Source organism: Sycon ciliatum, chromosome 8, assembly GCF_964019385.1.
Source record: "Sycon ciliatum chromosome 8, ocSycCili1.1, whole genome shotgun sequence".
In the NCBI taxonomy this organism is placed as follows: domain Eukaryota; kingdom Metazoa; phylum Porifera; class Calcarea; order Leucosolenida; family Sycettidae; genus Sycon; species Sycon ciliatum.
In genome coordinates, this window is record NC_088650.1 from 21,186,001 (window position 1) to 21,203,338 (window position 17,338).

At 45.5% G+C, this 17,338-nt stretch overlaps 1 protein-coding gene across 2 annotated transcripts in view; it reads right to left on the reverse strand.

The window, feature by feature from the left end:
• The window catches only part of LOC135822304 (condensin-2 complex subunit D3-L-like), a 97,208-nt gene extending 79,870 nt beyond the window's left edge, over nucleotides 1–17,338 (reverse strand). Inside the window, exons 1-4 of one of the 2 annotated variants that reach the window (XM_065335042.1) lie at nucleotides 16,883–17,335; nucleotides 4,579–4,664; nucleotides 2,100–2,154; nucleotides 268–357 (exon numbers count right to left, since the gene is read on the reverse strand). In XM_065335042.1, the coding sequence (XP_065191114.1) occupies nucleotides 268–357; nucleotides 2,100–2,154; nucleotides 4,579–4,664; nucleotides 16,883–17,111 (460 nt within the window). In that variant the 5' untranslated portion in view covers nucleotides 17,112–17,335. Of the gene's footprint in view, nucleotides 1–267; nucleotides 358–2,099; nucleotides 2,155–4,578; nucleotides 4,665–16,882 lie in introns of both variants that reach the window. The other variant, XM_065335043.1, reaches the window with a different exon arrangement.

Consider the following 17,338-nt stretch of genomic DNA (forward strand, 5'->3'; position numbering starts at 1 on the left):
CTGCATCATCACCTGCTTGTCCAAGCCCATCCCTGACAAGATGTACAATGGATGTAATAGCTGCTGTCGGGAAGAATGCAAAATCCCCCCCCCCCCCCCACTGGTCTTTTGTTGTGAGAGTTAGTCAGGTGAAGAGAGACTGTTGTTGTCGGCCCAGAGCGCATGGTGGATGAAGAAGAAATTGAATTATAGTGCATTCAGTGAGAAAAGACTGGACACAGGACAGGTAAATATAGCAGCAACACTGCACACCACCTCATTACATACCATTTGGCACAGTGAATGTTGACAGCAACCGCACAAAATTGACTGCTTTCTCGAACAGTAGCGAATGAAAAACCTTGTAGGCGCTGCTCCCTGCAGTATGCATTAAATAAGATATACAACACATGTGTCGGACGCTGGTCCAGCCAAACACAAGTCATGACAGTCCACACCACACATGTGCTGGGGGCCTTAGTTATGTACGGTTCAACTGGTGTATACATTGCATTTTCGGCGAGCATTTTTCCGTGTCGTGTATACCGTATTCAACCACATACAACCACATACAAGTGCATACAAGTGCATGCAAGTGCATGCCCTTACAGGGATGAATTTTAGGGTTCACGGATTGGCATGCTAGCGTCGCCAGCTACATCATGCACGTGACAGGCGCGTGCATATACTGTCCCACACAATCGGTCAGTGCTCAAATCGCATTTTCCCATCAATATCACTCACTTTCAACTCTACGGGATTCATTACGGTTGGCTCAAACTGCCTGAATTTTTGAATCCACACGCACGAAAGACGTTCCAAGACTTCCACCGTTCGTATTTTTTCAAACGAGTTCCGGGTTTTCCAGTAACTTTGGCCAAAGTTCGGCTAAAAAAACAGGGGGAGCCGTTGCGTTTCCGTAAAATACTGAACGGTAGAAGGATAGCCAAGGTCGAGAGCAAAACAACAAGCCATTATTTGTCAAAATCGAACAAGAAACGGCTCAGCGCATCTATTTTCCGTGCACGCGCGCGCGCGTACTTTGGCCGACAAGGTGTGGAGAATTTCTGAAGAAGAAGAATAACAAGAGCAGCAGCGCTCGGAACAGCCGTGCTGGATACTTCCAATCCCGACGATGGAGCGTGTTGGCTGTCGTGAGCTGCTGAAACGACCATGACATTTCTTTTTCTTTGTATACCCTACATATCTTGACGTGCCCTAGCTCAGTTTCGGCCTCTTTACAGGAAGAATATTTTCAGCGGCCAAACAGCAAGAAGAGCAACAGATCGAGATTTGCAGGGCAAACAAAGGATGCGTGCAGCTACATCTAATCAGGTTCGATGCAGCTGCGCTTTGCCAGAACCTCAGCAGATAAGAAAAGACGACAGAGTGTCTCAGATGGAACTGGATCTTTCGCCAAGACCGCCACCGCCGCCATCATCAAGTCCAGGGCAGTCAGAAAAATGCAAAGCCCGAGTGAAGTGAAGCCACTGAAGCCAAGGAAAAATTCAAAAAGTACGCTCTCCGGCTAGACTTCGAGTCGATATTTTTTTACTTCGATAGGCGCTGTCGCGGCCTGTAGCGCGCGTCCATAATCCAAAATGGAGGCGCACGTGACGGGTGCTTTTAGTGGCAAGCCGTGAACCCTAAATTTACTGTCATGTTGTTGCATAGCAGTTTTTGCTATGCAAAATCTCAATTGTGTAGCCATCTTTGATATTTTGATTAGCACTTTTCTTCGAAAGTTGGGTAGTTGCCACATCGTTCTTGTCGAGAGTGATTCCTGAAACCTCCTTGAAGTATCCACAAAATAATGACTGTGTTCTGAAACCTTCTCAGAGCAATCGTCCATGCCCAAACAAGCCCTTTGTTGTGATACTTAGGTATAAGTAAGTATAAGTATAAGTAAGTAAGCAAGTATGATTTTTGAATTTCCTCTATCTATGCATTTTCCTGAAAAACCTGTTCGAATTTCCTTTATCTACGCACGTATCCACACATTTTCTTGACAAAACCTGTCAAGTCTCAAGTCGGCGGGAAAAGCACGAGCCCCCAAGTAGAGACTACTTGTATTTTTGAAATGGATTGTAGAGAGTCAACACAAGACCAAACTCACGTACCAACTATTGGGTTGAGAATGAGGTAGATGTGAGCAGCCAGGACACCTACATGGACCTGGACAAGCACAAGGGAGAGAAATTAAACCCTAAAATCTTTGGACCGCAATGAAGAGGACGAGCTGAATTGACATTTGTTACTTTATTCGACACGTGATAACGATTCGAAATAATGTGCAATGGTGTAAAAGAAGAAAGAGAATGAATTAAGGAAGGACAATGTGAAAAATGGAGGGATCCGAACAAGTTTTCGTACAACACTCTTCAGGAATCGACGTTGTACTGAGAACAGACTAGAGTTAATGAACAAATAAAGAAAACCAAAAGTTTGAGAAGCAACACATATTAGCACTAAAATATCAAAGTGTGATTTATAAGTGGTGAGGATGAGAGTGTTGGTGATAGTCAGAGTGGTGTCCGTGGGTCTAGTACTTCCTCCGCGTCATCGAAATTGTCGCAGTTTGACTATAATTGTAGTGACATGTCACATGTTATCACGATCAGTCACCACCACCACCACACCAAGGTCGTTGACGCTGCAAATTCTATTCAAAAGAAATCTCTCCAAATTTATTATTTTACTCCCTGATGAAGCCCCAAGAAGCCCCAAGGGCGAAAATTTGGAGATTTCTTTTGAATAGAATTTGCAGCATCAACGACCTTGGTGTGGCGGTGGTGACTGATCGTGATACGAATTGGCTGCAGTGGAGCCTCCGTGTTCTAAAAATGTCACATGTTACTGACAACAACATAAGCATACGACAAGTATTACACAGGATGATAGTCTGAAGTCTAGAGTAACAAGTATTACACAGGATGATAGTCTGAAGCCTAGAGTAACAAGTATTACACAGGATGATAGTCTGAAGTCTTGAGTAACAAGTATTACACAGGATGATAGTCTGAAGCCTAGAGTAACAAGTATTACACAGGATGATAGTCTGAAGTCTGGAGTAACAAGTATTACACAGGATGATAGTCTGAAGCCTAGAGTAACAAGTATTACACAGGATGATAGTCTGAAGTCTAGAGTAACAAGTATTACACAGGATGATAGTCTGAAGCCTAGAGTAACGTTCCAGGACAGTTGGACTGAGAGTTTCACGCGGAGCTGAAGGCCTCGTCGTCGCTGAAGTCAATGGACGAAACAATATCGCTCCGCAAATTTTCCAGGAAGGTTGCAAGTTGGTCGTGCCTTATCTCAAAAGCTTTGGCTTTCTCAACAGGACAAGAGCTGCTATGCTTGTGGCCTGCTCTGGATGATTTCTACTTCACCACCAACTAAGTACGAGTACGTTGGCCAAGAATACACGATTGTTGTGATGTCGGTTGATTACGCTGGCTGCGGAATCACCACGATCTTGAAATAAACTTTTTTTTAGCCGTGGCATGCCCATTCATTTAGGTGTGTGGTCGCAGCTCACGCAGGTAAGTGTACGATCATGTCGAGTGCGCCCTCTTTCTCAGCATCACTGGTACAGTAAGTGAGCGTGTATCACTAGCACTACACGCACACGGCTCTTGCAGGTACTACATGTGTCTCAGCAAACTTGCATGCATGCATGCAAGTTTGCCGACCCCTCAATGCTTCTCTCAGCGCTGCCGCTTGTTCCACGAAGTCATTCTCAACCCAGCTCAGGTAAAACATTGGTGAGTTTTTGAGCGAATGGCTATGAGCACAAGAAAGGTGCAGGCGGTACCGCCTGACTGATCTCAGCTAGTCGAAAGTACCATCGCAGCGACATCAGCGAAGAAATTGAGTCTAGTTCAAAATGTTCAGCTTCCATCAACAGAAAATGGAACTTTGCCGTCACCCAATACTGATAACTATCGTCTACGTCCGATTCCTTACCTGTGGTACGACTGCTGGTGAGAAATTACCCCGCTTTTTATAAATAGTCAAACTGCGACAATTTCGATGAAGCGGAGGAAGTACGAGTAAGTCTTCAGTGCACAATCATCTCGTTTCCAATCCTGATTGTTGTAGCACTTACTCTGACTCTTGTGCCGTGCTCGTCTTGGATATAAGTTGCAGTGGTAAGTTTTGAAAGCTATTTGTCAGCGCATATACATTATACAAGCCTACTTTGTGTGTGCAGAAAGAAAGTGTTGTTACGTTGTTACATGGTTCAAGTCATGTTCATTGTTTGTGTGGCCAAGCATGCCTATTGTTATTTTGCTATGTAAGATTGAGTCATTGTGTTGCTATCATGTTCGCATTACACATTCACTGTTGTACCCTTACCCATTTTCCCCGTTTCTCTACCACTTGCATTGTTATAAATCAGATGCTAAACAGGCAACCGTTAATAAAGCACAATTGTATAACCGGTTCAGCCCTAATTCTTAGAAACCCAAAATTTGCAAACAGCAAAGTTATACAGCAGTGCCAGGTTCCAACATGCCCAGATAAGGGGAGTTCTACTGCACTGCAACTTGCCACTAAGGTGTCATTGTATAGTTAAAATGAACAACACATTACCTTGCTATGCTTTTCCATGATGCAGTACAGAAACGCAATGAGAACGCGTGGCGACACATCATTTTCTACCAAACAAAGCCAAAATCCTGTAGACATGTTAAACAAAAGAGAAATTCAAAAGCAACATGTTCACGACAAGACAATATAATAATCCCGGAACAGAAGAGAATAACAACACTCTTGCTGCTTATGAAGTAGAAGTAGAGGTAGGCACTTTGAAGATAATTGAGTGTGTTGATCCCTACATGGGAGCTCGCCCTTTCTCTGCCAACTTGACTTGACACCTGGACTGACTCGAGATAACCCAGAGAACATGAGAAGACCATCACTATGCACTCTGCAAACCTGCAAGAAAGCATGACTCCCTACTGAATACACAGCGCTTCGGGGAATTCACCCTCATTAGTTGAGCTTGAGTCGGCCAATGAAATTCGTACTGCAGAAGCACTGCAGTGTGTGCAGTGTGTGGTGCTCTAGCAGCCCAAACACTGCAGTGTGTGGTGCTCTAGCAGCCCAAACACTGCAGTGTGTGGTGCTCTAGCAGCCCAAACACTGCAGTGTGTGGTGCTCTAGCAGCCCAAGCACTGCAGTGTGTGGTGCTCTAGCAGCCCAAGCACTGCAGTGTGTGGTGCTCTAGCAGCCCAAGCACTGCAGTGTGTGGTGCTCTAGCAGCCCAAACATCACTAGCATACTAGCTTACAGCGGCGCTCCGTTTCCAGCAAGACGAACACCTCGCGTACTCCAGACAGCAGCGATAGTCAATGTCGCCAATGGAGGTGCAGAACAAGCACTGAGGACCGTTGGCCATTCACAATGTTGTTGCTGATGAGGAGTGAATTCTTTAAAAAAAACTGGTATAGAGCAGGGAGCAGTGCTTTCTTCCAGGTTTGCCGAGTGGAAGGTTTGATGGACTTCTTGTGTGCTCTGGAAGGCAGCCATGAGTCAGCCAAGCGTCCAAGTCGGCGGGAAAAGCAGGAGCTTCCGATGTTGGGAGCAACACCAAATCCCTCGATTATCTCCAAAGTCGCTAGCTCTACTCTGTCCCCAGCGCGGGTTTGCGACTAATGGGTTTGGAGGCAACAGCGTTGTGAATGGCCAGCGATGGTGGGGCACTATCCGACAAATCTCGACAGTGGTACTTGTGTATGGGTCGGCTCACATAACGCCGGTACGCACTGGGACCAAGAGTTCCTCTTGCAACCTTTCCCAACGTGATTTAGTTACAGACAACAGTCGACATCGCGAATAACGATTCACAGATAACAACGCGCGGATAACAACACTTAGTGTATTTGCCGGAGTATAACACACTTAGTGTATTTGCCGGAGTATAACAACACTTAGTGTATTTGCCGGAGTATAACAACATTTAGTGCATTTGCCGGAGTATAACAACATTTAGTGCATTTGCCGGAGAATAACAACATTTAGTGTATTTGCCGGAGTATAACACGCACCTTAGTATAATGACCACCTCCTTTTTTGAGCAACGTTTCGGCAATTCAAGTTACAATGCGCAGCCTAGATTTTGAGAGCATAATCGATCATAAAGACAGTACTATAGTGCGAGCATTGTCAGAATGTATCATAAAATTATTGATTTGTACACTTCGGCTTCAGGTGATCTTATAATTATGATGGCCAGAGCAAACGCCCATTTTACTACGTACATGCAATCCCGGATATAACGACAGCTTCAATAATGACAACTCGCCGGACCAACTTGTTGGCCACCGACGCAGTGTCTGCTCTAGGATTGTAGGACAGCCGGGTAAACGTGTACCTGGCGCAACCATTTCAACCGGGTCGGAGGCGGGTACACATGTACCACTGTCTCACCAGCCGAGTCCCATGCTTTAACTGGTTGGCTGGTTTATTTTAATTCGGACAATAAACGGGAACTAGGCCCAATGATTATAAAGGCGAATGGATAAGCCGCATTTAGAAAAGAGAGGACAGGAATTAGAAAATTACGAAAGAAGAAGAAGTATCTGACACATACAAGCCATGTAGTCAGTCCTTTCAAAGTTCGAAAGTGTAAAGTACCAACCGGGTCACAGGTGACCCGGTACTATATTTCCAACCGGGTCCAAGCGCTGCCCAACCGGGTGGATTACCCGGCTCACCCGGCGCTGGAGCAGACACTGCGACGCATGTTTACTGCTGAGGAGGTTATGAGTGCTGCACCCATCATACCGTATACAAAGAATGAAAGGGGGTTATGGTATGGCTGCACCCATCACACCGTATACAAAAGAATGAAAGGGGGTTATGAGTGCTGTACCCATCATACCGTATACAAAGAATGAAAGGGGGTTATGGTATGGCTGCACCCATCATACCGTATACAAAGAATGAAAGGGGGTTATGAGTGCTGCACCCATCATACCGTATACAAAGAATGAAAGGGGGTTATGGTATGGCTGCACCCATCATACCGTACACAAAGAATGAAAGGGGGTTATGAGTGCTGCACCCATCATATCGTATACAAAGAATGAAAGGGGGTTATGGTATGGCTGCACCCATCATACCGTATACAAAGAATGAAAGGGGGTTATGAGTGCTGCACCCATCATACCGTATACAAAGAATGAAAGGGGGTTATGAGTGCTGCACCCATCATACCGTATACAAAGAATGAAAGGGGGTTATGAGTGCTGCACCCATCATACCGTATACAAAGAATGAAAGGGGGTTATGCGACCCTGAAGACGTAACTGACTAGTGTTGAAACGAATAATCGAATAATCGAATAATTTAGAATATTCGTGGGGTGAACGAATAATCGAATAGTCGTAGGAATTATCAGAAATCGAAAAAAAAAAAAAAAAAAAAAAAGAAAAAAAAGATCTACAGTGTACCGTATTTTCCAGAGTATAGTGCGCACTTTAGATGACTGTGCTATTTTAGGCCCTAAATCGCAGGTGCGCACTATGCTCCGAATATGAAATGCATGTACATGTACTTCAATGAAGATTGAAGTGCGCACCCCCAATGAAGATTGGGGGTGCGCGTTGTTGTTGTTGTTGTTTATTTTACTTCACCAAATGAACAGGCAGAGATGCCTTCTCACCTGCGCGTGATACAAAGGTGCGCACTATACTCCGAAAAATACGGTATGCTCAGTGCTGACCCTACTGATATTTGCACTGCGTAGATCTGCTCGCAGAATTTCTTCTCAATCTCTTCTCCTCCAAGTTTTAATCTCCTATCGGTATCTTGTGTTACTTCTGTTCTTTCCATACGAGGGAAACATGGATGCAGTGAATGTGATTTTCGGTCTTTGACCACTTTCGACCAAGAGTCAAGACCCTATGCAGAGCTAGATCAGGCATTGCACACTCTGGGGGGTTATGTACTCTTGGCGGTACAGGTTAACCGGTTTTGCACCTCCACATAACAAAATCCGATAATCAGCAAAAACATTTTTTTAAACTACTTAAAAAGTGCTGAAAAAGTGTTGAAAAATGCCATCATGCGTATGATAGAATATAGATTATTCGTTCGATGGAGGGCGAAATTATTCGATAGATTATTCGTTCGAAGAATCCGTGTTCGGTTTAAACACTACGTAACTCCATGTGAGAGTGAGGATGCAGCCATGGCTGACCATGATGAGTTCGGTCTGGGGCTGAGAACCTATTCTGCTGAAGAAATGGCCGCTCGGGCCGGTCAAGAGTGAGCGCTGCTGCGTTTCCGACTGATGAAGAAGCAGCAGCTATTGCAGACGAGGCTGATGTAATTATCAGATCTCTGGAGAGCAGAGTCGTCAAAATGGAGAAGAGAGATGCGAGTGCTCTAAATGTTGTTCCATACCGACTCGCTTGGACTCCAGTGGCCTGCCACATGGTGATGTTTTGTTGCGAACTTGGCATATTTCGGACTACTCGGAGAACAGTGCAGGCTCTTTGAAACATGGGCATGACTCATCGATTCAAGGCTTGCAACACTACGGGATCTGAAAAGTTTTAGATCCGGGAGCTGTTCGCTGTTTTGTCACTTGTCACGGTTGTGGACTCATCGTTGTAGCAAAAATGAGGCGGGATTATTCCATGCGGAAAACTAAAATTTTCGTTCTCAAAGCACAACCATCTGATCCGGCAAGGAGAAACGCACGTTCCCTGACTACATGACTATACATACGACTGATACGAGTGTAGTACTTCGAAGTACATGACAAGTCCGTGTCTTGACTACATTTTTGTAGTCTCTTGAGTCTTGTAGATCTACCCCAGCACGGCAGTGCGGGAGTAGTCATGTTCCGTGCGTGATGAGTTTGTTGACTACAGCTAGACGCAGCGCAGAGATAGAGTAGAGGCGAGCGCGGACGGAAAAAGTCCAACTCGGAAACGGCTAAAATATGGGATAACCTCAAGGTTTTCCGAGCTGAAGATCACAGGGTACGTAGTGTTTTGTAACACTGAGTCGAATAGTCTTGGTCTGAAGAAGCTGTGACAAACGGTTCCCCAATCGAACGCGCTCCGAATGTGGCCATTTTGTACACAAATAGATGGTGTGGCTACCTGGCTGCATGCTGTGACGTCATCACCTGGATCTGGGTGATTCGCACTCAAATTCGCACATGTTCGATTGGGTGTATCTGACAAACCATAGACCAGACCGCAGCCTCCTCGGACAAAGACCATTCGACTCAGCGCCCGGAACTCTACGGACCCTGAGATTTAAATCTTTCACCGGACTTCCCCCACGGCTGTTAGCTGCACTTGGATCGCGGCAACTTAGTTTTCTGCACGTGAACCATGAAAAATCAATGCATGCTCATGCATGTTCATGCATAACCAGTCAGCTGGCCTGCTCGCCCACGCATTTGACAGGTAACAATTCCATCAAATTTGAGATATCGCTTCGTTCTAAGTCTCAAAACAGTTCTAAAGTCACCAAACCACGCTGGTAATCGATGGCTATTCAATGTTAACATCTTCAGGAAGACTTCAGCCGTTTCCTGAGAGTTTGGGCATCGTTGCCGTTATTTTTCACGGTGTTCTTCTTCCTCCTGTCTGGAGCTGCAATTGCATCCTGGAATTATTTGAAAGGTATTTCGTGCGGGCTGTGGGGGGTTCCAACAGGCATAAACTGACATCGCTATAGGATAACTGGTAACTTTCACCCTTCAAGGAGGTAGAGCAATGAGAATTTTTTTGTGGCGGTCGTCCAATTTTTGTGGCGGTCGTGGCTGTATTTGTGCACTTCCAAGGCTTTCATTCAGCCTGATACTACTCTCTACTGTATGGGAATCGTTGTTTAGGCACATGTAGCTGTCTTATTTGGTAGATCTGCTGTTTTCAATCACTTGGGACACTTTGTCTAGCCTATTTGTCTTTCGTTCGTGCCATCTATCAGTTTTGTGGGGTGCCTTGACCTGTATTTGTGAAGTTCTCGAGTAAAGACCCTAATTCTTGACTGGAGTCACGTCTTGAATTGAATTTGCTGTTTGAGCCCTCGTTCACGCAGTTGCACTTATCGTAATAGTCAATATCTGCTTTCTGGATGGACTAGGGGCTAGAATAGGGATGACCAAATGGTCCAAGTGTGTACTAGTACACGATTATTGTTTCCATCATCGTGAAATGAGCGTTGTGGAATTGCAGTCGTCTGCCTTTGGCACTGAGGACACGAGGAGAGTTGATTGTTACTTCTGCTCAGCAATGAAGCGATCATCAGCTCTCTTTGTTCTAATTATTGACAGGACATACCGGCATCTCAATCAAGTAAAGATTAGGCAAACCTCGCCAACCTCCAAAGAGAGTCGAAGATATTTTCTCCAAATGCAAAGACGATCTTTGTGAGTTTGTGACTTGCATTTGCGTGCATACATGAGCAAGTCACGGACCGCGCACACCGCGGTTACCATGCCATCTCGAACCGACGCCATCTTTCTAAGTTGCCGCTTCTTGACAGCCGTGCCCCTATAAGCTTTTTTGATAGAATCGAACGAAATCGATGAAAATACATGATAGTGTAAAAACAACAGAAAAATGAGAAGGCACCCATTTTGATAATCCAGGGGATGGCCCACGCCTGGTACTGCCACTGCATAAATCATACGTAATGACTGATAAAATGCTACACCTGTGAAGTAAAAGAAAAAAAAGGCCCAACCCTGCCCTGCCAGCTATTTAGGCTTACGGGGGTCGCCATGGCAAACGAGAGAACTTGGAAGCTCAGGGCCCTACGCTATGCTTTTTTGCCTTGATGACCTAGACAAAAAAAAGCATAGGGATGTTATAAATTCTTTAAAAAATTCCTTTTTTTAAGACATAACCTGGGATTCAAACCCGCACTATCGCGCCCTGCATGCATCCCCCAATACACTTGGCATACATACTAATTCTTCCAAGTTGCTTCACATTATGATCTTGCATTTGAAAGCCCTATTTGAATATGCATTGTGGCCAGCCGTCTTTGATGGTACGGTACGGTAGGGATAGGTACGGGACAGGTACGATCGAGGGTACAGTTGAACATCGATTATCCGCACATCGACTATCCGACCATTCGATTATCCGTAACAGTTTTTTTTGGGCGCACGTGCCGTAGAGTACGCACTGTGCATGTAGTGAGCCATTCAAAAAATACGAAAATTTTGAAAAGCAAAAAGTAAAAAGGTCGTGCGGCTAGTAATAACCACTGAAAGTGTGTGAGTGACAGTTTTTTCTTATCCAGAACATTTGCCTTATCTGAACACCGCCTGACAGTTGTCTGCCCAGAGGTGGTCGGATAATCGATGTTCAACTGTAATACGACACCGTCTCCCGTACCGTACCATCAAACACAGCTGGCCACATACAGCTGCCCGCAATATTCAAATAGGGCTTTCAAACGCAAGATCATAACGTGAAGCAACTTGGAAGAATGGGTATGAATGCGAAGTGTATGGGGGAATGCATGTAGGGCGATAGTGCGGGTTCGAATCCCAGGATATGCCTGAAAAAAATAGGAGAATTGAAAAATTTATAACATCCCTATGATTTTTTGCAACCAGATACGGGATAGCGCCAGGCGTGACACAAACAAACACACAAACAAACAAATACCAAACGAGAGAGCTTGGAAGCTCAGGGCCCTGCGCTATGCTTTGTTGCCTAGCTCATCGTGCATGTTGTTAGAACTGGTGGAAATGCTTTTTCCTTTGATTAGCTTCATCATTGTATTGCCAAAACGTTTCAATGAGATACTGAAGTAACGTCTTCTGCATAGCTTCGGGACCGGCGCTGACTCTGCCGATCACGGGCGTTCTGCAGTCGATGACGTTTCCTCGGACCGGCGCTGACTCTGCCGATCACGGGCGTTTATCTTCTTATTATACTGGCGGCAACCAACATCCATTCTGATTGCATTTACTCGTCTCCCTACTTCGTATTTCTTTCCAGAAAATCTCCCCATACAGCAGGGAGTCGTTTACATAATATGGCTCCCTGCTCTACATCTACATGACTGTATAATTATACGTTATAGTTATTATGGTATCCGCCTGCATGCGATTCCCGGGCAGGTCGACAGGCGGCCCAGCCAGCCTGCTAATGGGATCTCGGCCTCGCACACAAATCCACACAAAATGTTACTGCACTGAATGCATTCCCCCGATACACTTCGCATATATACTAATGTCTTATTCTCTTGATGGTACCGTACTCTTGATGGTACGGGACAGGTACGGGATAGCGCCAGGCATGTCGATGGCATAAACACACAAAAATATTGTGGCCAGCTGTCTTTGCTGGTACGGTACAGTACGGGACAGATACGGGATAGCGCCAGGCGTGACACAAACAAACAAACAAACACCAAATTAAAGCTGTGTGGACCCTGGCTAGCGCCAGACGTTACTGAAGTAACGTCTTCTGCATAGCTACGGGAATTAAAGCTGTGTGGACCCTGGCTAGCGCCAGACGTTACTGAAGTAACGTCTTCTGCATAGCTACGGGAATAATAATATTAAAGAACTAAAGACTAAAGACTATAAAATTAATGACGGGAAGTGCCAGCTTCGGCAGCAACTAGGGAGGCAGAAGAAGAGAAAGGTGCATGTACACTCAAACGCCTCTTATCCGGACGCCTCAGATACGGGCACCTTCAGCTTGAGGGCCTATAGCACAAATGCTTCGAATTGGCTTTGAACTTTTTTCCGTGTGTGGAAGTGCTTATGTTTCACTGCCAACCTATGTAATCCACACATTTTTATCCTCAGCATGTGCAATACGTGGCAAATAAACTTCTTCAAAAAATGATATCATTTTTATCAAAAAATGATATCATACATAGTAGGTGAGTTATTCTGAGACACGGGCAAATCTGAGATACGGGCAGTGCCCGGTCCCAAGGTGCCCGGATAAGAGCCGTCCGAGTGTACAGCGAAAACAGAGCGGCTACCAAGCAGGCACATGACACTTGCTCTGAGCAACGCAAAGCTAAGGCGGCAGCGGATGAATGCCATAACCCCCTTTAAGCTGTCTCCACAGGATAACATGATTCCGTAGACGAGCATATTTCCGTGTTTTGGCGTTCATTCGTGTTTGCGAGAAATTTTGTATAAAACCTGCATAATCCGTGGGAATGTACAAGAAAACAGTACATTATGCTGAAAATATACTACAAAGTTGTACCCTATTGAGGCTACAATAAGTTTGTACAACGAAGTTGAAAAACTTGCATGAAACTGTACACAATAGTTGTACCAATGACAGATAAAGCCTGGTTCACATTCGACGCAACGCTAACGGTACGGGACGTAAAGGCCGATTCACAATACAACTTTCTGCGACGCGACACGCGATTTGCGACAGTTGTGACAAGTCGCGAGCTGGCGCAAGCAGTCGCAAGGCACCTGTCGCAGAAGTTGAAGAAAGTTCAACTTTTGCAACATGCGATGCGCGACATACACAAATGGAGTACAGTTTCTACATACACAAATGGAGTACAGTTTCTACCCTGGGTGCAGGTGCAGGTGCATGGTGCTAGTAGTGCATACCGTAGTGACACGCATATAAGCGCATGTGCCTATACCCGGGCATAAGCCACGGCTGTCAAGAAGCGGCAACTTAGAAAGATGGCGTCGGTTCGAGATGGCATGGTAACCGCGCACGTGCCGTGGTCCGTGACTTGCTCATGTATGCACGCAAATGCAAGTCACAAATAATTCACAAAGATCGTCTTTGCATTTGGAGAAAATATCTTCGACTCTCTTTGGAGGTTGGCGAGGTTTGCCTAATCTTTACTTGATTGCGATGCCGGTATGTCCTGTCAATAATTAGAACAAAGAGAACTGATGATCGCTTCATTCCTGAGCAGAAGTAACAATCAACTCTCCTCATGTCCTCAGTGCCAAAGGCAGATGACTGCAATTCCACAACGCTCATCACGATGATGGAAACAATAATCGTGTACTAGTACACACTTGGACCATTTGGTCATCCCTATTCTAGCCGCTAGTCCGTCCAGCAAGCAGATATTGACTATTACGATAAGGACAACTGCGTGAACGAGGGCTCGCCCAGCAACTGATACAATTCAAGTCGCGACTCCAGTCAAGAATTAGGGTCTTTACTCGAGAACTTCACAAATACAGGCCAAGGCACCCCACAAAACTGATAGATGGCACGAACGAAAGACAAATAGGCTAGACAAAGTGTCCCAAGTGATTGAAAACAGCAGATCTACCAAATAAGACAGCTACATGTGCCTAAACAACGATTCCCATACAGTAGAGAGTAGTATCAGGCTGAATGAAAGCCTTGGAAGTGCACAAATACAGCCACGACCGCCACAAAAATTGGACGACCGCCACAAAAAAATTCTCATTGCTCTACCTCCTTGAAGGATGAAAGTTACCAGTTATCCTATAGCGATGTCAGTTTATGCCTGTTGGAACCCCCCACAGCCCGCACGAAATACCTTTCAAATAATTCCAGGATGCAATTGCAGCTCCAGACAGGAGGAAGAAGAACACCGTGAAAAATAACGGCAACGATGCCCAAACTCTCAGGAAACGGCTGAAGTCTTCCTGAAGATGTTAACATTGAATAGCCATCGATTACCAGCGTGGTTTGGTGACTTTAGAACTGTTTTGAGACTTAGAACGAAGCGATATCTCAAATTTGATGGAATTGTTACCTGTCAAATGCGTGGGCGAGCAGGCCAGCTGACTGGTTATGCATGAACATGCATGAGCATGCATTAATTTTTCATGGTTCACGTGCAGAAAACTAAGTTGCCGCGATCCAAGTGCAGCTAACAGCCGTGAAGCGCACCCTCCCAAATACGCGCATGGGCTTATTTAAAAAGAAAAGTAAATTATCGTGTCCATTCCCAAAGGGAACTCACGACGGCCGCTAACACCCGATAAACCCTAATGGGCTTATAAGTGAACCTAAATGCAATTCCATCCGTGACACACAGACACCACAAAAACACCATGTTCACATAGTTCAATGTGCATTGCGGTGTGTATTGTACTATGTGCATAATTACGCAAGGTGCCGGTATGCTAGCAGCTCAAGCAGATGCGCCTATGTGTGAGACAAAACGACCCGCAAAAAAATAGCAAATTACGCAAAAACTCAATCATAAGCGCATGTGCCTTTATGTGCGTCACTACAGTAAGGATGTCGCAAACATGAAAAAGATTGTGAACCGTGTGTCACTGTCGCAGCTCGTCGCAGGTGTCGCGTTATCTTGGGAAGCACAGTGTTCGAAATGCTAAAAATCTCCAAGTACGAATCGGGAGTAGTCGGTGCACGACGCCGTCTTCTGTTCGTACTCGAAATGCAGCCGTTTTGTACGCTTGCGTCCCCGCAGACGGTATGAAAAGTAGAACAGAGTCAACTCTTCCCGTCGCTTCCCGATCCGTACGGTAGTACGGTTGCGTTCCTGTTCCTGGTGTTCACATTGGACGCCGTCAGACCATCCCGCCGCTCATTACGCCGCGTCCCGTCGAATGTGAACTAAGCTTAAACCCTGCATAAAGCCAAGTTCACATTCGACAGCGCGTGACGGGAATCGTACAAGATTTTACAGCTCACCCAGCCGTCCCCCGACAAGCCCTTACGTCCCGTACCGTCAGTGTTGCATCGAATATGAACCAGGCTTTATTACCGCATTATACTGCATAATGACCTGTTTTCGCCCGTTTTTGATTAAAGGCGGGCTTATAAGCATAATTATAAGCCGCTTTCTGCATCAGGCTTTAATGCAAACCATGCTTATATGCACCACTGATATTTTTGCTACGCGCGACGTGCGTAGATCTACCATTGACTACCGGTATGGCGGCAGTTTTACTATGCACCGTACATAGCGCATGCACTCTTGACCTACCCGATCCGCGCTTGCATAGAAGCCAGGCTTCTACGTGCCACAGGCTTATATGCATTTGACCCGTTTGATTTTCAGGCTTCTATCCGCGATGTGTTTGTATGCAAACCCGGCTTTTATCCGCGACTTTACGGTATGCGCATACTTAAGGATTTCGTCCGCGTTATTCTGTGGGGACAGGTCAAGTGTCAACGCACCACACATGTTTCCTTGTACAAGATCAAACCGGATTTGTCCAGCACAGGTCCAGGATAGGTCTGACTATACATGTACACTGCGCATTGCATCATACAAATGATGTCAACTTGAAATTCCCATGGTGGAGTTGCAAACTCTTGGGGGTTACGTACTCGTGTTATTTAATACCAGTACATAATACCAAGAGTACATAAACCAGAGTGTGCAACTCGGGATGGTTCCTGTGGGAGCGTAATTCGTGCAGTACGTCATTTCTGACGGCATGGTAAGCCACAGGTACGGTGAGAAGTTGCGTAACCAGTCACGGTGGTGCAGGTCACAGAGTTTGTCCTGATTTCGGTTTTTTGATACGGATAGCCTGGTGAATGTACTTGTCGGTGGATGTACGCAGCGTCCACAGTCACACAAAAACACCGAAATCCTGAAACAGGACGTCTAAAATCAAGCAAACTTGGCTGGTTTCCGGGCTATGAAACACGAAAATTTGAGCTGTACGCAAGTCGCGGCTTGGCTGACCTCATCAGGGTGACGTAGTGCATGAACTGCGCTGTTTCAGATCTGATATGCACAGTTGCACACTCTGGTTTATGTACTCTTGATAATACACGTGCCGGGTATACCCAGTTTATACTACATCTGCTGTAAGAGACCATTTGCAGTGAACAACCAGTTTTGCAGGTTTGGTTGCACCAAAGGCCAGTCGCTTATGACAGATTTGAATGCCGTCAATCTTCTTGCATAAATGTGAGAATAACTCGATCATTTCACTAACCTGGCTTTTCGGGTGGCCAATCACGGGATGCTACAAGGAATCGTTCCAAAGCAAGTCTCCAGTACTTTGTGTCACCTTCGCTGTCCGCAAGTTCGTCAGGCCACTCGCAAACAAGATCCGTGAAGTCCCCATCCCAGATATCATCCGCCCATTCCTTCGAAATCAATTGAATTCGAGCATCCAGCAGTCGTTTGGCATGTTCAGAGGGACAATCACTTGACTGTGACATCGCTCATCATTGAATAAGACTAAGTACTATTGTCCCCTGATGGTTTTCTTCTACAACTGGGGCCGCCACTAGACCAATAGTATGGCAATACTGCGACATGTACTGGTATGTAGAACGTGTTTCAACTACATAAGCATACCAAGAAAAAAGAGCAATTACCACTGCACTCTGCAATCTGCAGCCTTCTGGAACAGTTCTGATTTGACTTGCCAAAGACTTTTTTTTTA